The following is a 21022-nucleotide window of genomic DNA, read 5'->3' as shown; positions in this document are numbered from 1 at the left end:
ATTAAAGTTCACTTTCTCTAAGTCAGGTCACGATACTTAACTTGGTAAGACAATTAAAAACAGAACTTGTTTCTGGAAGAAACTTAACTAAAATTGAAGGTGAAAAATATAAAGTAGCAAGAAATAACAATTAAGAGTGATGTCTTGAAGAGAGTAAAACGTGAAGTAGAAAAGAGCCGGTGAAGTAAAAATTAATTAAAGAGCTTAAAGCTTAAAGTGAAGAGTAGATGTGTGTAAAAAGAGTGAAAAGAAGTGAGCTCAGAGAGAGATGTTCCTCTGGATTGTCAACTCTGATAACGGGCGTGCCTGGTCTGAAAACTCACAGAAATTAACTAAAACCAGCTTTTCTAAAAAATTCTCTCACTCTCTCACTCTCACTCTCACTCTCACTCTCACTCTCTCACTCTCACTCTCTAAAAGTATTTATAAATGCTTTGGTTCACAGATCCACTTCAGAGACTTATCACACCGCAGATCATTCCAGTTTTTTTGGGTATTAAAACCATAGACGATGTCTACACAGTCCTCTTCACCCCACTGTGGGTCTCCACCACCATTATCAGGCTGTGTTTTCGACCAGTACCTAGGAGGTTATTAAGGAAGTGAGTCAGTCTGATTGTGATAACAATTATTCCAACAATCAGACAGAAATGACTCTAGTAATGTACAATAGTTGTCTATGTGTCTATATTCAAATAAGGTGTTGAACATCTACTGTTTGCCTTACGTCACAGCCGGTGGATTTCCATCAGCCCATTTCCAGGTCCCCTCCTCTTCTCTGTCATTCAAACCAATCCAAGTATCTTCCTTGATGGTTTTAGAGATGAATTCCTGTTCAAGGTAAAGGAAATAAAGCCATTATTTCTAGCTAAGTCTGAACCATATTAGTTTAATAGTGATTCATCTGAATAATACAATAACATTCACTTCAAACTTTTATGAGCACAGCAGGATATAATAAATATTATTACTGTAACCTGATCATCTTTGCTAATACACAGTAAATACAAGTATAGATATAAATTCATTACAAAAGATGGGAGGGCATGAGGGCATCTCTGTATGAGGAAAAAAAATGTGTGTGAGGCAAACAACATTCTGAAGGAGGCAAAGGGGGAAAACTCTGATTAGCCATTGTGCCACAATTAATATTACTAAAGGTGATGTCAGACAGATTATCATATGATCGAATAACCCACATTTGAATTATAAAGTCCACTCTGCCACATGCCCATCTCCATCTCCACCCTCTGAAGAGCCTATGCCAGTGGAAATTCAGTGGAAGACTGTCTCTACTCTGGACAACCTGGACATGCCATCTCCCTCTGCGCACAGCTGCCAAAAGACCAGGCTCATCACGCAACAGGGGGGCGCTGATGAGCCGATCGACTGCTACCTCCTCTTCCCCCTCTCGCCTCCAGCTCCAAGGAACTCTCTCATGGCCTCAACAGACTCTCCTACTTCAGGTACTGATTGACTCAGCAGATAACAGAAAAATCGTGCAAATTATGATACAAGCATGAAATTTGGTTTGGTTGTTCTCTAGGGCCCATTGATGAAATCTGTCCGATTGGACATTTCAAAATCCAAGATGGCGGCCATTTTTCAAGATGGTTGCCAAATAAGCCTCCTGAAGGTCCCTTTTTTCATAGAAATGTGTGTCGTTGACTAATTTGAATGACATTAGTGTAATTTTTTCTTTAAGACGCATTGTATTGTATTAGTATATAGACATATAGATGGCATTATTAATGGAAAACGAGAAAAAAGATTAATATATAACTTTATTGGAAACACCAATATAACTGTGTAACACAAAACACAAAAGTTCCTCTGGCTGCTACTGGTCACATATGCAGATGCAGAGTGCTGTGCAAGGGAGCCCTGATCTGAAGCACTTGCATCTCCGGTTGCAACCTTTTATACAGGAACACTTTGTCAGTTGCTGACAGCTGGCTGCAATGGGGGGTAATGTTGACCAACAAATCTGCCATGTCTCTCCTCTCTGGGTCCACCCCCAGTCAGCAGGACTGCTAGTAGCATGAACCTGAGGTGATTCAACACCCAGCTGCTCCAGTCTCTGCTTGTAAAGTGTGGTCAGATCAGCAAGCCTGAAAATGGGTGGATCTGTACCATCACTGGCAGCTTTTATTTCACTGATGTGAGTGACCAGTTCAGAGAAGGCAATTGGATATGCTTCCTTCCAGTTTTCCTGTGCTCTCTCTTGCTCTTGGACCCTTAGGTAGTCTCGTTCTTTGTTATACAGAGCCACCAAGCAGGCAGAATGATACTTCAGTTCTTGTGCTATGACATCTCCACCACTCAGTTTGGCAAGTAGTTTCCCATCATTGAGTGTTCTTGCACATTCATTAATTCTCATATTCACTTTCATTGTCATTGCTTCTCTTAGCTCACCTCCTTGAGTCTCACATAGAGACTCACATTTCTTCTCTTGGGCCTTTCTTGGGATATTGCTTCTACCGCCTTCATTCCTGGTAGCTGCTGGGGTTGATCTTTTTTCAGCTCTTTGTAAATTTGTGTTGTTAAACAGGAGTCTACACGTCTCATGATACTGTGCCTTGTTTCGTCTTAAGGTTTCCTCTATCCCTCCACCTTCACCAAGTCTTGCAGGGTCTATATTGATTGGTAGTTGATGAAGTGATTGAAACCGAGGAATATTCCTTGCCATGGTGACATACCCATCATCTCCTTTTTTGACAGGGTTGGTCTGGGGAGACTTTAGATCTTCCTTTTTATCTAGTTGACCTATGCAACACTTGGTCCAGTCAGTGGTCCTTGATGTACTTGTAGAGCTAACAGCCATGGCTGGTCTGATATTTAGTTTCCAAGGCTGATGCTTTTATGACCCTGGAACTGAAAAAATATAGCCTATTAAAATATAACCTGATCAATTTTTGCGGCCAATGCTGGTGCAAATGTTAGAAAGAAGAGAATGTATTTTTACATCAATATATATAGTATTCTTTATATAAGCTGCTGTCGAGTCAACTATCAACTACTGTCAACTATCAAGAATTACTTCATGAAATGCTTAAAAGAACAACAACTTTGAATAATTGTTTGCTAAACTTGTTTCTATGTAGCCTAATTTAAGATTTTATTTAAACATTGGATTGACATCATGAGTTGAATGTATTTATTTATTGGGCAAAAAATCCTCATATTAATGTTTTACTAAATTAATTTTTTGTGTTCTACCCTATTTAAAGTCACAAAATCCAACTCACCATACTTGAAAACATAGGAATGGACACCAAGATCAAACAAATCGAAAAACTACACACACTAATATAAAAGAGGCGATTTTGGAGGCTAATTTGGCAGCCATCTTGGATTTTCAAATGTCCATCAGACAGATTTGATCAGAAGCCTTTGGAGAACCAATACACCAAATTTCATGCTTGTATCATAATTTGCACAATTCCACTCAAATCCTGCTTTTATCCGCTCCACTACAGGTGCTGACGATAACTTCATTGAGTCTGACATTGTCTCCCAAGCTAACATTCCCTCTGAGACTCTCCCTTCTCCCAAGGACATTTTTGCACTTGACGGTAGATTACTTGCTCAAATCACTCATCGTCAGTAGGTGATTTGTTAATTTTTAACAGGGGGGATGGCTCAATGGGAGCACCACCCTGCCCTGACACACCTATGTACACCTCCCAAAGGACATTGTTGACGCCTTAACCATAACTGTGACATTTCTAATTCTACAACTCCATTTTATCCAGTTATCTTCCTTCTCTCCCTACTACAATTGTCTTTTTATAACTGTATTAAAGTAATGAGTAAATACACCTTGAAATTGTCTGCAGTGGACTGAGTTTATTCAGGCAGGGTTTTCTCATGTTTCTCACAATACACTACAAGCAGGGTCATTTTAAGTTACATGACCCCTTGGAATTCTTTACCATCTAAATTTCTTGAAGGACACACAATGAACATTGTGCAAAATAGTAGAGCCTGACCAATTTATCGGCCGATATGAGCCTCTCACAGATATATCGGTTTCGGCGTATATATTGTCTGATATGCACCGATATGAAAACCTTATATTTAAAAACTATAATGCAGAAAAACATGCTTGGGCTAATTTAAAATTAGTGTAATTGTAGCGGGTCCCGGCTTGGTCCCCACTGACAGATATATAGATAATCCTCTGATAGGAGCCTGGAAATATAACACACAGAAATCAGTGAAGCAGGACAGCTGTTGCTCATTCTCCATTTATCTGGATTATTTTTATTCTCACATTCATTTGAACCTTTACACTGCAACCATGAATTATTTCTGTTATTTTGTCTGCATTCAAGCACTGGTATTAACCATCTCTAGATAACATTCACATTAAATGTCAATTTTTACATATTTTCAAGAAATAAACTTGTCAAAATTTGTATTAAACCAAAGATCAACATTTTCCCTGGAAATATAACACACAGAAATCAGCGAAGCAGGACAGCTGTTGCTCATTCTCCATTTATCTGGATTATGAGCCCCGCTTCCGCGATGCATTGGAAAGAGTCCCAGTGACGCTGTCACTACGTGCTGCCACCCAGTGTCCATTTCACACAACAGCACGTCATTGTGTGTTTCTCTGTGTGACTTCTCATTCTGAATTAGACAGACTATAATAAAATAATACCATAGCAGTAAACTAGGAAGTGACTCTCAGAGGAAATAAAACAATACTAATATCTCATCAAAACACTTATTTTGTGAGTATCACATAATGACATAGTTTGTCCAGCAGAGTGCGCTTCAATGGGGGATAAAACAGCTGGTGTCAGGAAATGTAACAGCTACCTCACTAATGGTTAAACTATAAACCAGCACAAAAATGACAATTACCAACATAACATAAGCCACCATGTTCTGAACAGGCACACTAAAAACACTTACAGAAAGTAACTTTTTAGTTTTAAAACAAGCAAACTTGTTGTGCTCCTCCTCTACACGAGAGACTGCTGAGAATCCACCGGAAGCTGCTCTATGACGTTGCGTCTGCTACAGGTTTTGTTCCGCCCTCCGCACGGCGGAGAATTGGCGAACCACTGCTGCGGCGTCTGTGTGATTTCAGAGCTTCCCCGCTGGACACCCATTTCTTGCAACTTTTCTGAGATCTCATGATACGTCACTCCATTCATAAACATGTCATTAATTAGAGACATGTATGGCTCGAGTGAGGCCATTAGAACGTGGGACTCCAGTGGTCTACTGGGACTGGACCATAGACTGTACACAGTCAACAGACTGGACTGTGGGACTTTTGGCGCTCAGACCGGTGTGTTGTTGCTCACCATGGATACCGAGCGACTATACATTGTGCATGCGCAAAGCGTGGCCACACAGCAGAAATGTACCGTGGGAAATGGTATAACAATAACGGAAAATGTAGATTAGATTTATTATTTTGTTTTGGTTTCCTTGTTTATTATATTTTCCGTTTTGGGCTGAAAATAGGAAAACAAACACCAGTTTTCAATGTTTGGTGCACACAGACAGGGCGTCGCACCCGTGGGGGATGTGGGTGTTTTAACACCCACACTTTTCCCGGTTAGACGGTTCAACACCCACACTTTTCCCGGTTAGACAGTTCAACACCCACACTTTTTCTACAGTTTTGCAGACGCCTTACTACAGTTGCTCAGTTTCTCTGGCCGCTCTCTGTCTGCGCTCGCTGCAGATGCCTCCTCCCCCCCTTCCTCTCCTGTTGTCGCTTCAAACATGACACCGGCTTTCAGTGTGACCGGCTGATGATTGGCTGTTCTGCCTTAAGTCCCGTTTCTCTTGCTGTGTTAGATTTATCGTTCAGCTCGTGCTGAGGAGGCGGGAACTAGCCATAGATATACATAGACGCGTCACTGAGTGCTGAATCGTACGTCGAAGTCAATGGAGTGAACTTTATAAAGCTCCTTCTACAAAGTGCTATCAGTTAATGCCTCTCATTTACCCATTCAAACATGTATGAATATATCTGGGAAACAGACAGGTACCAAAAACAACGTCTGTAACGTTCTCTGATGATTATAAATATTAACTCCTTCCTTTATGTTATCACAGTAACAGAGTTACATACATTGGCAGCTGTAAACACTCATAAAAACATTAAAAATCAAATGTCCGGTGGTTTGTCCTACCTGTTTACTAAACATATAAAGAGTAGTTAACTACACTACCTGTTCTTCATAAGTGTCAATGATCACCAGCTCTGCTCCTCTGTCTCTGCAGTCTTGTTTGCCTTTTTCCCAAGAATCAGTCTTAGTGGAGAAGAAATAGCAGCTACAACTGATCATCTTCCATCCTGCAGGACAAGTTCTCTCTGGAAAAAGCATCAAACAAAGTGACATTAAAGATCAAACAAGATTCATGTTGTTCAGTTTGAGAGGTTGTGGATTAAATGCATGTTCTTTGGATGAAGATGTTGTTAACTGATATTAATTGATATTTATTATACAGTGAGGACTTAAACCAGAATGGAACAAAATAACTCATCAAAAACAGAATATTTTTAAATGACAATGTTTTGAATGGAGGCTATTGATCTCTACTTAAGATGTGTATATTTTTAAATCATTAAGATGTGTTGAAGAGTTGATCCAACCTCCTTGAACCCTGTTTGAACTGTAAAAACATGTTCATTTAAACAAAGCTTTTTTTTCCTTTCTCAAAAACAAACCTTAACTACCACCTTTGAAGGGGCTTTAAGCAGGGTGCCCAAACGTTTTTCTCTTGGAGGGCCAAGCCACTGTTGTGTTTGATCATTAATAGGGCTGTAAAAATAACACGTTCATTTCAATTAATTAATTACAGAAAAAAATAACCTTAATTGTGCTCTATGATGCCCCTTGACCTTACATCACTGAGGTTAACAGCAGCTTTGTAAACATGATGGAGGTGATAACCAAACGCTGCTGAGCAGACTGAATGGAGAAGTCCCACTCCAGCCAGTGTTTCTAACTTTCAAACGGTTAACATCATTAGCATGGATAGCAATAGCATGGATTTTAGCATGGATATCAATACCAAAACACACTGGAGTGGGGCTACATAAAAACGCCCAGATGGAACTGTTTACAGGAGCAATGTTTTGTGCAGTTATGAATTTTCGTACCATCAGAGGACTGAAGGTTAAAATATCAGCTCCTTTTAAAGTTTAGAATGTCCACTTATTCATTGATTCACTCGTCATCTACCAAAATACATTTGCAATGAAATATTTTTAAATGCTTACGGAAAATATTGGCATATTTGATTAATTAATCACAAAGCCTGTAATTGATTAGATTATTGTTTAATTGCTTGACAGCACTAACTATTAAGATACTGTATGACAATGTTCTATACAGAAGCCCTGAGAGGCAAATGAGAAAAAAAAATCTGGCGATCCATTTTCAAAGCCTGACCTGAATTGTTTTCTCTCTTGTTAATCTTTTGAAGTTCCTTAACTGTTTTGTTCACGTGCCTCTCAGATCTTCCGTAGAAGCAATACTTTTGTGTTCCCTCGCAATACTTTCCTGAGCATTATTTCCAACTCAATAAACTCAAAAAGTAAGGCAATAAGGAAAGATCTTCAGAGAGCAAACATATTGTAAATTGGATTCCACCCTAAAAAAGGCTGCACTTTCATCAGGTGGATCACAATCTTATAAGGAAGTGAAAGTCTTTCAAGTGTGGAACAGAAGAACGATCCTGTCACAGAGTCAGTGGCCACACTGAAGACATAGCATTAAAAAAAACATATAATATGGAAACTATTAAGATATCTAAGTGACAAAGGTGCCTTAACATAAATATATTCCTGTTTGAATGAATTGAAAGAATAAATAAAGTTATTGGTAGAAGGCAAAAAATATAATTTACAGAACTGAGAGTAGGCTATAAGTGTCTCATCAGCATGTCCTCTGGATACTGGTGTTCTATAAATGAGGCTGTGGCAGATCATGTCCTTCATGTTAAGAGACAGCTGTGCAGAACTGACACAGGCAGGCGAGCACTCACTCTGTTTGGACAAATGCTGAAGTCTGTCCAGCTCTTTGGACACTGAAGTGAGGTTGGCATTCAGCATGTCCCTCTCTTCAGACACAGAGGACAGCTTGTCATTACTGGCCTGGAGACGCTCCGTCAGGTTGGCTTTGATAGTGGAGTGTTCTGTGGCTGAATCCCGGTCTGAAATAAAATCAAGATTCACTCATGCATTGATACTAATGCTGACTAAAGTTTCTATATTTGAGTCAAAATCATCTAAAATTATGGAAGATGTTCGTTCTGCTTATGCAGTCTATGAAATATCAACCTAAAGGCTGAAATGAATCTGAAATCCAAACAGTGTTGTACAGTCTTTATAATAATATCCTCTGATCTTTCCCCAGCAAATATCAACAAACTGAACAACCTGCACCTGAATTCAATCATGGTTCAGCTCTTGATCATCCACAGATGTTCATCTATGTCATTTTGCTGCACTAGCTGCTTGAATATATCCCTTTTTACCACGGCTGGAAAATCATATTCATAAAGGGAAAAAGGAGAGATCACATGAAATGATGGCACATGGACATTTTGGTAGAACACGTGCATGTCTCAGAGCAGAATAATGCTCCTGAAATCACAAGTTCACCCTGACATTGACTTATGAAAAACAGACTCACAGGTGACACCAAGGTTGATGAGTCCAACCAGCAGGACAACACTGAGCAGCCCCAGACAGAGAACCACGGCTCCATGAAACCTCCTCTCTGAGCTCCTGGGACCTGAACACAGAGAAGACATACCATAATCATAACCGATGATGATATACAACAACAATATGCACAACCCATCTGTGTGAGTGAGCATTCTTACCTGTCTGATTTGTTGAAGGTGTTGGGTCGACAGGCTTGTTGTAGTCAATATTTGCATAGATGTCTTCCATCGCTCAAAAGGTGACCAACTCTCTCCTAAACGGTCGGCTCATGTGAATGATGATGGTGGTTTCAACTTCTCTCAGGGTTTCAGGAAATCACACATTTTTAGAAGTGATGAAAATGGTTTGCACGGTAAACATCCACCACCCACTCAATATCTCTAAGTTCCACATTTGTGTAATGTCACATGAACATGCACAAATAAGTTTGAGGTCCTTTTCAATTGACACTTTTCTAAAACTTTGAAATAGTTGCATTATAGAGATTTTATTTCAGGAAGAATGAATGGATTATTTCATGTTGGATCTCTGACTTTAAACTACCTCAAAACAGGAGTGAATGAATGTGTGGGGAACCACCGGAACCCATCAGAGACCCCTTTACCTCAATGATGTAACTTTATATTTATTGATTACATCATATTATAATATTTATCGTATTCTCACATTTATTCTACCACAAGTATTTGTAGCAGGCCTGCCACGGTTACCGCGGTGACACAATCACGTCACACCCACTGCAGAGTCAAGCTTATCGCCGCTGTTCATTTGTTTGTTTTTTTAAGGCCTTTTAGGGTGTTCCAATGTTTGCTGGTAAAAGTTATATTTTTTGAAAAAATAGTAATTATTACAATTGTGTGTAGCCTATTTTCTTCACGCCGTGTGTTTGAAAGTTTTCCCTCATGGTGACGCAGTGGCAGTTTAACTTTCTGATCGGAGAACGTGCCACCCAGAACGATGCGCTTTGCACCTGTTTGCTACAACCTGGTCGATCCATATCTCGTCCTGAAACCCAGTGTTACTTCTCCTGTTTGGCTTTGAGCTCGATGAAGAGGGAAATAATTTAGATGAGCAGGACGATGGAGCTGTGCAGCCAAGACCAGTGCCTCAACAGACAAAGACAATAAAAGGAAACTGGCAGACCTCCTTAGCAAAAAAAGAGACCAGACCCAGTCAACGCCCATCCCCAAGAGACTCCGTGCTCAAACAGAGTTGACCAGGTAGTTACAAGAGGAAGCCCTGTCGAGGTCATACATACCCTCCATAAACGTTAAGGTATGGATAAAGGCATAATGATGTCTGCTCTGTGAGTTTATATCTCATGGTCTTTGAAACACAGCATTTCAAAGCTACTGTAGATATGTCAACAGAACAGATGCCAGTCCAACCAAAACAAACTAAAACTGATTGGTTGTGTAAACTCGTAAGATGGCCTTCGATCTATCTATCTGTCTGCTACCCATTGTCCTTGTTCCTCACTTGGCCAGAGGTGAGAAGCTCATGCAGTAACTTCTCCCTTCCTTGTTGTTAAACAGATAACCATGTATGGGAGGGATGCTTTCTGAGCTGTAGCCTGAATCTGGAGAAGGTTCGGGAGGAATGACTTGGCATTACACTGTGCACACAGATGTGTTGTTATTTTGTTCCTCCATGATCATGTGTGTATAAACTACTTCAGCTTAAGTCATCAGTGTCTCTGAGTCTTCTTCATCTCTCCTGAATGGTCAAGCGAGCCGAAATTCCACAACAGATCCTCTTGCTTGGTGGCTCAACAACCAGTCCAGATAAACGCTATTTGCAAAGGTCGCCAGAAAATACATGGCAATATGCGCCACCAGCACTGCATCTGAGCGGGTGTTCAGTGCAGCGGGGAATATCATCACTCATTTGAGGGCATTTCTCAAACCCAACAGGGTTAACATGTTGTTTTTTCTTGTGAAGAGCACTAATTCCCAACAGGAGGAAACTGCAGGAGTCACTTCATTAGCCTATTGTTTTTTTTATCCAAGGAATTGTCACAATGCATGGGAGCTTTATATTTTTATACTAATTTCTTATCTTTGAAATGCAAAGTGGCCTCACGTTCATTTAAAAGCTGTGTTCAACTCATTCGGATGTTATTCCATGTATATAGCAGCTAAAGTCAGAAAACAAAAGCGTTAATTGCTTTTTATTTAATTTATTAGACTTTCTATTATTTCATTATCATTTTTTTTAAATAAGTGGCCTTTATTCAAGAAATTGTCGAAGTGAATGTGCACTTTAATTTATTTCTGAACTTTGTGTGTAATGGCCTGTCAACTGTTTCTGTCGTTATTTGAACATTAAATTTCAAGAACAATTTGTTCTGTTAAGGGTGTTACTGTCAATAAACAGTGTTAAGCAGCCTATCTGTCTGTGTTTCAATAACGAATGACATGCCTGCCGAATGATGTCGTCATCGATGACAATACTCTATCGTCCCTGTGGGGAAATTTGTCTTGGACTCTAATACACACACACATAAATGCTTAGAACCGACCAATATTCCTGCTGCACAGTCAGCCTCTTCATGACACTGGGATAAAAATAGACATTTACACTGTATATGCTATAAAGAATAGATGAATGCATTTGAAAAGTTTATTTAGGAACTATTTTATAACATCTGAGATTTAAACTATGTCTTTATGGCGGTTAGTGGAACGGTTTGAATGGCTTCACTTATTTGTGCGGTAAGGAAAAAAATCAATGCAGCAGCTCTAATTTCTAGACAAATATAACCTTTAAAACTCCACTGCAACTGTAAAAATCCAGCAAAGAAAACAGAAGGGGAAAAAATGAGTCACACACCTTCTTTTGATCAAAGGCCAAGGAGCTGTTGGGTTGATGGTAACTTCATAGTTTGGATGACCTGCTGACTAGACAACCAGCACGGCCATTTTGAGAAAAAAATAAATGAGAATAAGCAAAACAGAAAAATCAAGAACAGCACTCCTATTAAACTGTTTAAAATTGCCACAATATTACCAATAGGGGATTCTCTATCAGAACGTACCTGATGTGCAGAAACGTACCTGATGTGCAGATTGTGGTAACCTATCATTTACACACCTGTGCAGATTGATTGGGAAATTGCCAGAACACACGCGGTCTTGCCCAAAACATCTGCGTGGCAATATTAAACAGTTTAATGGGAGTGCTGTCCATGATTTTTCTTTTTTTGCCTTTTCATTACAAAAGGGATTCAGCACCCCGCATTCAAGTTATTACATGAATCGAGCGTGTTGTGCTTCAGTAGTGAGAGTTAAATACTATTAAAGACTTAAAGCAGGGGAAAACAGCCTCAGCACGCCATTTTTCACTCAGCCAAACAGTGTTCCAGAGGGAAACTATTAGCGAGGAAAAAAACTTTTGTTTTTGTTTCATCATTCAGTAAGCTGCATCTTCTAAAGAGGTTATGTTATGCTTTTTGGGGTTTTTGCCTTTCCTTTATTGTGTTATGTAGCATTTGTGTGCATGTAAAAGGTCTGCAAAGTCTGATTCTGATTGGCTACATCCTGCCTGTTAAGTAATGCGCATGTGCAACTCTCACCAAAGATTGAACAGAGGCAAGATGTCTCACTCTGTAGCTAAAACAGAGCGTTCAAGACACAGTGTGTAAAGGGTGCTGCAGCAATGCACCATATGAGAAAAATAATGTTGAAATTTTTTTTGAAAATTAAAGTATGTAAACCTATTCTACTAGGACCCTCAAATAAAAGTATGAACCTGAAAATGTCCATAATATGACCTCTTAAAGATTTCATATGATCCCACAGATGTCTTCTGTCTGGCAGGGAAGATAAAACCAAAGTTTCATTCATTAAACAACATGCAAACAACATGGCCACCATGAGGTTTAGAGATTCCCTACAGACAGGTTTTATAAACTAGGCTGTATAAAACACTGTACTTTGACTTGTAATGAGTTTCTGATATGGTCATTTTGCTGCTGCTGACTTCCTGTAGAATCACGAGTCAAAGACTTCTGAAAAGACTCATTATCACATACCTTCTGCTGTAATACTCTTTCTTTACTTCATTCACTAGTCTCTCCTGAGTGAGATTAACTTTTTGTCATTTCTTTGTAAACATGTATCTCTTAAGGAAACATCTGATCACAATCAACCAACGACAGAGCAAACAAACTGTCAGCAGCTCATTATAAACATGTGAAGTTGATATAGATCTCATGAAAAAAAAGGGAAGTGCAGCCTTATCTTTCAACAATTGCTTTCAGTTCCTTGAGCTAAAAAATGTCAAAGCACACTTGATGCACACATTTTCCAGGTGTTCATCCTGCTTTTCTCTTTTCTCTACACAAATCATAAAACTCTGTGATAACAGACCGACCATCGCAGGTGCTCTATATATCTCGGGGCAGCTGTGGCTCAGGAGACAGAGTAGTCGTCCATTAATTGGAGGGTTGGTAGTACAATTCCTGGCCCCTGTGGTCTACATGTCGAAGCATCCTTGGAGAAGATGCTCAACCCCATATTTCTCTTTGTGGCTCTTCCATACTGTTTAAGTGTGCATATAAATGGTTATCGCTCCTGATGAAATGGAGGCACCTTGTAAAGTGCTTCAAGTTTTAGATAAAACCAGAGAAAGGCTTTATAAATACCATCCATTTCCCAGTACATATCTTATTCAATAAGCATCAATAGACAAGTATTTAATGTAACTGTTGTCATTGTTCTCATTGTTGCTTCAGGTGAACACAACAGAGAGAGATCATGTGGATTCAACATGATGCATGTCCTCTATAAACCGTTTCCAGGCTGTATCTATTCAATATGTTTGTATTTTCTTCTGTTTGAACTTATAGCCTACAAAGAAGCAACAGAACAACTGTTGAAAGGCAGTTGTTTTTGTCATTGGTACAGCAACTTTTAAAACACATAATATTTATGTGCACTCAATAAACCACGTTACAGATGGTTAGTCAGTAATCTGATGATTCCTCCTGTACTCTGACCTTTTCGTTAATACTGCTGAATGACTTGAACAGTAGTAATGATGCGCGACACAGAGACTTATTTAGCCTTCTGGTCTTCTAATGAATCAGTTTCAGTTGTGGTCTAATTTGTGAAGATGCACTGCGACCTGTCATGATCACAGTTACAGCGTCCCTGTCTGAAGGCTTTGTCACAGACATGCTTATATTCATTAATTTATTCATTCAAACTTTATTTATACTGGAGAGATTATTGAGAGGTGATCTTCATTTACAATGATACCAAGTTGATCAAAACAAAGAAAAGGAAAAGCAACAACAAAGAGATCCTTACAAAGAAAAGGCAATGCCTCGATTAGCTAATAAAGCTATTAAAAACTTTCAGAGTATGAAAGATAACTTTGAAGATGAATCAAGATAATTCAAATGTGAGATAACATACAGTTATAAGCCATAAACATTTAGGTAAAAAGATTATCAGTAAATCTTTTCTCCCTTAATCCGATTAAGGAAACTGTGTTTCTAACATTTACGAAGTTTAAAGTTCCCATGAAGTGTTTTTATCACATGTCCTGCTCTATATCTCACCTATACACCAGTATCAGGCCCAACAATAGCAGAAAAGTTGTTTTGTAGGAATGGTTCATCATGTTGATGATTGCACTCGGAGGTGTATACCAGACACGTGGACTCCAGTCATTGTGACTTGGACTTGAGTCGACTCAAGTCACTGTTTTGATGACTTGACAGAAAATAAATAACTTGACACTGGACTTGGAAGTTGAAGACTTGACTTGAGACATGATGACTTGAATGACTTAATTTATGTTTTAAGTAGAGTTGCTGCAGTGTTTTCCCACCAAGCTTTTAACAAGGAAAGACACTGAGTATCTGTACAGCGCTGTCCTCATGTACTGCTGAGGCAAACTGAACAACTTCATGTTGAAGCATTAAACTGGGGAAATGAAGTTAAAAAGACTTTTATTTAGAAGTAGGCTAGTCACAGGAATTGTATTGCTCAGTGAGTTTTGGTTACAGTTCAGTAAGTTTTTCACTTATTGCTTTCTTTGTGTCTAAAGAACAAAACAGTCATTTTTGGCATTTATTGACAGCGGATCAGTCTGATATACTTCAGGAAGTAATTTTATTTCATCTGTTGGAGTAATGGAACAAGGAGGAGCTGTTAGATGAAGAGCTGCAGATCACAAGCTGCACACCTCCACCTTCTCAGAGAGGTAACCATCTCCTTTTCCGTCATTAATGTTATGTAATACAAATTCAATTAATTGTCATGGGACTTACTTGAGACTTGTATTCCAATAAATGCTCTATTAATTTTTACAAGAGTGCCATGGATGTATACAAAGAGGGACGCAGATTGTTTCCGGGGACCGGACCTCGTATCAAAACACAACTTGATAAATTGAACTAAAAAACAACTTCCACAACAAGCGCCATCCTACAAATGCACAAACACTCCTGGCTGCACCTGAACAGACGAACATTAATTGTGGTCTGTCTCCTCCAGGATTTCAAAAAACAGACCAGTTTGTGGCTCATTTGGAAACCTTTCCTTATATTAAGAATATATCTCACTGAAATGTCTTTCTGAAGACATTTTAGGTGAGAAATGATGAGCAGGAATTACGACACCCCGTCTCTTGAAATGGCTGCTTACACAGACAATAAATGGTAAGTGTGGAAACGACAGATCCTGTGGACATGTACTGTCCCGGTTCAGCTGTGTTCACTTGGAGCTGCTAGTGTGGCCAGAGTCAGTAACGCACATTAGGCACTATTGACTATTGTAAACATCAATCAATATTCGGGACACGCCCCTCCGTTGCTGCTGTTTTTACAGGAAACACAACCATGCCGGAGCCAATAGCAGTCCACTAGCCATTTCATGGGAACTTTAAGTAATCATCTTACTGCAGAAAGCCAACTGTATTTAGTTATTTAAGAGCAGGTAAACACGCTGACAGTTCAAAGTGCTTTACATAAGGCAAAGAAACGAGTGCAAATGTGTGTGAAAATATTTCTAGTTTAAAGATTTCATCTTATCTCCTCAAAAAGGCAAACAGGTATGCATTTTGTTTGTCTGCTCAGTGGACCAGTAATGGGGCAGCAGCCCTCCGCAGGTTCAGACCACACAGAGGTGAGAAAGGAGGGAGTCCTTCGTAGCCCAGCAGCTGACGGGTGGAGGACTCCCAGCTCAGACCGAACTCCAGCCGGCTGTAGACACATGGGTACTGCCGGTCAGCCCAGCAGACCCAGTCCACCGCTCTCTTCACCTCCTCCCACCGCTCAGGCCTGGAACAAAGAGTCAGTCATTAGCAAAAGAGGTAGCCACTGTGGGAACCGAGACAGCAAGGTTTACTAAAACATCCAGAGCAGAGAGAATAAAGGAATGAAACTTTTTGTTTGATTTTAAGAAGTTCTATAAAAGACACGAGGCATTTTAAGGACATGTATACATAAGGTGCAAATACTTACAGTGCAGGTTAGTTCCTGTTTGGACAATACAAGCCTTTGTGTTTTTTTGTGGATTCATCTTATTTTGCGTTTTTTAAATGACTTTATGCATCTACTGTGAGTTGTTGAGATCTAATTTAACTTCAAGTGAGTATTACTGAGCATTTGTCCTCAAATTAAAAGTCAGTGATGTGTTTCCATAAACACCCCCCAAAAAGTTAGTACACCATGCTCATGTTGTTTTGTTCAGTTTTAGACAGACCTGGGCTGAGAGGAGTCGTCCAAGCAGAAGAGGGTGCGGAGCAGTTTGCCTTCCTCCAGCTTCTCCACCCGCATCAGCTGCAGAACCAGAAGCGTTGCCACCAGCCTCAGGATGTCTGCATGGGCCCTCACACCTACATCACACACGTGCACACATGTACAACATGAAGGAAAACTTTGCACCCTTGATCCTGAGGGCAACATGAATGTCTGTGTACGTCCATCCAAGTGTTGGACAACCAACACGACCATCATTGCCACCCCTGGTGCTATGCTGCTGCTGCTGTGGCTAGAATATTTTTTGATCCCACTGAGGTCTCCAAACTTGAACAAATCAAATAAAACTATTTGCATGACTAGATACTTCTGGGGGAAACTGGAAAATGTTGTTTGTGATTTGGGAAAAACACAATAATGCAGAGCCGTCGCATGAGGGTTCAAGTTTTTTGACATGTTTGTGTAGCAGTTTTGAGGTGCTGGTACTCATCTGTGCTGTCTGTAACAACTTCTTACTTTGAATAATGATTTTAAATTCAATATGAAACTTCTCAGTAGATTTTTTTCTTTTTTAAGAAAAAACAGCAAACAAAACACAGCCTTGTGGTTTGAATGACCATATCTTTACAGTTTCGACAGGGACAGAGGTTTGATCATATTCTCAACCTGTAGGGCAGAATGTCATCTTTCATTGCATCTTAAAAGAGTTTTTAACTGGTTATAAAACAGTTACAATATCTTGTCATCTTTTGTCCACAGGGGCCGCCAGAATCAATAAAAAAACAAACTTCCTTGTTGCTGCTTTAATGATGTAAAACATGAAAATCTTCGTAAATAGAGAGAAGACATTAAAACCTCAAGGTTCAATATGATGCACTTGAAACTCCCAAACAGTAACTGTTTTCAGACCAACCTGATCTCTGGCAATTTGTATGATTTAAATAATGTTTATCATGTAATGTGATCAATAAAAGTAAATACTTGTATGGGTCTACTTCTAAATAAAACGTTACATTTAACCTGTAATGATGAAATTTTACATGATGACACATTTTATTGGGGGGATGATGTGTACATTTCTGTCCATCTTAAAGTACCAGAGAGATGTTAGAAATAGCTCAAAATGATCTGAAATGACAAAGTCGTCTCCACAATGAAGGCCTGAAACAGGTCTTGAGAGTTCTCACCTAGAGATTGGATGCCCTTGCTTTTCAGGAACACATTGGCAAAGTGATCTACATCGACATTGATGCATTCTCCCAGCTCTGTGGTTAACTCCCAGTAGCCCTCCTGCAAATCACAGACACTTGATCATCTCCCATACAAAGTGGTAAGAACTTGTCCCACTCCCTTTTATCAAAGTATGATGCAGCCTCTCTAACAGCTAGTGATCTTTGAGAAAAATAAATACGATTAAAATTACAAAAAAAAGGATCAAAGGATCAGAAGTGATACACTTTTCTCATAGCAAGCATTGTAACTTGTCAGCAGGAAGAGCAAAAGTTTGATTTTGGCACACCAGTAAACCAGCATACACAATATCAGAGCACTGGCATTGTTCCACCAGAATAAATCATAAAGCCATGGTTTATGTTTTTAGTTTCAGCTAAATTTAGTCTGTTCAGTGGCAACATTCATGAAGACCCAATGAAATCATATCTTACTGAATGCTGCATCTGGAAAATCCTGGTCCATCTTAGCTTCGGTACTTCAGAATCCGCTGACCTGAAACAAGATCACAGCAGAAACATGTAGTGAATACTGACAAAATTGTTCATAAAAAAAACTCCACACATACTGTAAATCCAAAAACATAAACTTATGCTGATTTCTCTTTCTGCACATACACACAAAACTTACAGTCCTATAGTCAGTTAACATACATATGATTTAGTAATAAAGCAATAATCTGGGTTTTGTAATTGAATATATAAAAAATGTGTAACTGTTTTGGGACTCACTCAAATGGTTGTTGAAACAGTGGAGTCAGAAGCTTAGCACGCTTTTTGATTGCACATTTTTTTGCTTGTCGTCCATTTCGTCTCTTCTCCATGAAGATATGTTCGCCTACATCAGCTGCAGGTTCACTTTCGCTCAGTGTCCCAAATGCAACATCAATAACACCTGGAAAGCCACGTGTTTTTGGAGAATGGGCTTCTGATCTCTCAGGAAATGCCTCTATAATGTCAGAGTCACCGACACTACAGATAGCCATCTGTTGCTCTCGATAGTGACCTGCAAGATCTAGCTCTTTATTTCGGGGGAGCACATTAGAGACGGCTGTGGAACCAAGTGTGGGTGAGATCTCAGAGACTGAGGATGAGAAAGACCATCCTGATCCTAAGTAAGTTTGAGATTCTATTTCTGTGTCATGAGACTCATCAGCTAACTCTGGATAACCCCAGGTACCTCTATGCCAAGTTGTTTTTTTCCTGCTTCTGTGTGCAAAGATAGACTTGCATAACTTCTTTGGAGTCTCTTTCTCCTCTGAGTGACTGACTAGAGCACTGCCACAGAAAAGCCGATCTGAAGGTGCAGGAGCTCCACTCAGAAGAGGAAGAGTAGCACCAAATCCAACTCCCTGAGAAGGAATGAAAGCAGGAGGAGGAGGAGGAGGAGGACCAATTGAGATTGCAGAGAAAGAAGTGTGAGGAGGAGGAGGAGGAGGAGGAAGAGGAGGACCAAGTGAGAGTGCAGAGTAAGAAGTGTGAGGAGGAGGACGAGGAAGAGGAGGAGGACCACCAAGTGAGAGTGCAGAGTAATAAATGCCAGGAGGAGGAGCATTAACATCTGAGAGTCCCCAACATAGGGAGGGAAGGGGAGGACGAGGGACTGGAGAGGCTTGGGCTCGTGCACGTAAAGAGTTGCTCGGTGGAGGAGGAGGAGGAAGAGGATCAGAGTCTTTCTTGATGCGAGAACACTTTCTAGATAAAGACATCATCACAGGTTTGGGGGTAGGAGGTGAGGCACTCTACAAAGGAGAGAAAAATAAAAAAAAAGGAGTCAAAATGTCTTTAGTGGTCACACATTAAAACTGAACTACTAAACTACAAACCTTGTGTGTGTGTTTTACTACTACTAGATCATTGTAGCTCACACCTGAAAAACTGTTTGTAGATAAATTCTATCAAGCAAACTTCTGACACTGTATTACAAGTTCTCATGATGTTTCACAATAACGGCCTGCATCTGCTCTCACAGTGAAATATAATTTTTTGTGAAGTACATGCAGAAATAACTGAGTGAGAGACTGTTCACTTGGTATCAACATGAGGCCGGAGTGATCTGATCACAAGTGGGCAGCTCTAAGTACAGGTGTGAACGCTCCCAAGTCGCATTAGCCCTTTTCACGCAGAATCCGCCATAAGAAGAGACTTGACGGTACATAACACTGAGATCAGTGTGTTTTTTTTAAACTTGTTTCCACCTGTAAATCTAAAAATGTATACTGCTGACTGTCTATAATCATATGGATGCTGTTATGAAGTGTTATGATTCTGATCCTGACCCATCATCCATCGTGGAAAGCGACAAAGTTACTTTTTTGCTCTAAATTACATAATTACATAATCACCATCAGTAAATAGCGGACCCTGTCTGGCTCTCACACGAAGGAGGGATATTGTTACCTCGGGGGGAAGTTCACTGAAGACTTGGTTGGGAGGGCTGACAGTCACGGTGACTTTTGCTCAATAAGTTTGGTGATATTTTCTATATAAGTTGCAGGTTAGAGTAACTACATCAACATAACACTGTAAGACGACAAAGACTTTGTCGCCTGGCTGTTTTTCGGGTGGAAGTGTGACAAAGTGTGGTAAGACAGACAGGGTGACCTGTCCTCGTATAATGTTACTTTGTGGGTTTAAGTGTGGGACATTTCTCTTTTATTTGATGAGTGAAGGATCTGTTTAACATGCACGCGTATCGCCAGACTCCAAGTTGTTGAGTGAGGAGAAACAAACTATAACTTTAACAAACTTTGCAAAACAGCTATGGCAAATTCTCTATCATGGATGTCTTTTTGTAAAGTAAGCATTAAATCAAAACATGAAGTCGTTTGTTTCCGTATAAAAAGTGTCAGTTTGTGGCAGCATCACTGCACCAGCCTGTCTGCTTCTGTGTCTAAAGTGCATCTTAACTGATTTCACCAGTTACACTAAATCTATGAAAGAAGGCATCATGTTATTGGAACATATAAACATATCAAATTTACAAAACAGTGTAAACAGTAACTAATATAGGCAACTTCTTTGACTTTGAAGAAAGTCTCAAAATTCCCTTAAAGGTGCTATTTGTAAGAAAAGTTGATTTTTGAGTCTCATTCCCAACTCGTCACATAATGACGCTCTGGGTTTCCCAACTCATCACTTTGGGATGGTGGTTGACCCGTCCTACAATCCCAAAGCATCAGTTTTTGACGAGTTGGGAATGAGACTCAAAAGACTTAACAACTCTTTGTGAGTTGTTGCGTGAGGAGAAACTTCATAATTTTGGTGAAATGCTGACTACAACAAATTCTTAACTATTTGGACCTCCTCATAAGTTCAGCAAACGTTGTACATGAAAGATATTTCTTTCTTTGTGTGAAAAATGTATCTGTT

General features: G+C 39.7%; 2 protein-coding genes across 2 annotated transcripts in view; both read right to left on the bottom strand.

Moving 5' to 3' along the window:
• Positions 1-371: 371 nt before the first annotated feature.
• Positions 372-8958, bottom strand: LOC141002725 (C-type lectin domain family 4 member E-like). Its single transcript, XM_073474113.1, has 6 exons — positions 8869-8958; positions 8676-8777; positions 8026-8193; positions 6204-6346; positions 728-831; positions 372-583 (listed from the first exon to the last, which is right to left on the bottom strand). The coding sequence occupies exons 1-6, from the start codon at positions 8936-8938 to the stop codon at positions 424-426; spliced, it is 747 nt and encodes a 248-aa protein (XP_073330214.1). The 5' UTR covers positions 8939-8958; the 3' UTR covers positions 372-423.
• Positions 8959-13900: 4942 nt separating this feature from the next.
• parp4 (poly (ADP-ribose) polymerase family, member 4) overlaps positions 13901-21022 on the bottom strand; it is a 28555-nt gene continuing 21433 nt past the window's right edge. The window contains exons 31-35 of the mRNA XM_073473433.1: positions 18383-19392; positions 18086-18146; positions 17609-17711; positions 16426-16558; positions 13901-16001 (exon numbers count right to left, since the gene is read on the bottom strand). Of these exons, the coding sequence (XP_073329534.1) occupies positions 15794-16001; positions 16426-16558; positions 17609-17711; positions 18086-18146; positions 18383-19392 (1515 nt within the window). The 3' untranslated portion in view covers positions 13901-15793. The remainder of the gene's footprint in view (positions 16002-16425; positions 16559-17608; positions 17712-18085; positions 18147-18382; positions 19393-21022) is intronic.

This window comes from Pagrus major, chromosome 9 (genome assembly GCF_040436345.1).
Source record: "Pagrus major chromosome 9, Pma_NU_1.0".
Taxonomy (NCBI): Eukaryota; Metazoa; Chordata; class Actinopteri; order Spariformes; family Sparidae; genus Pagrus; species Pagrus major.
This window is presented reverse-complemented; position numbering and strand designations above follow the sequence as displayed.

What these genes read in the sequence shown, in the direction of transcription:
- LOC141002725 (XM_073474113.1), bottom strand. Translation starts at nt 8,938, where the DNA reads ATGGAAGACATCTATGCAAATATTGACTACAACAAGCCTGTCGACCCA. An exon ending in ACCTTCAACAAATCAGACAG is followed by an intron (nt 8,778 to 8,868) that starts GTAAGAATGCTC and finishes CTCTGTGTTCAG; the next exon opens with GTCCCAGGAGCTCAGAGAGG. An exon ending in CATCAACCTTGGTGTCACCT is followed by an intron (nt 8,194 to 8,675) that starts GTGAGTCTGTTT and finishes ATTTTATTTCAG; the next exon opens with ACCGGGATTCAGCCACAGAA.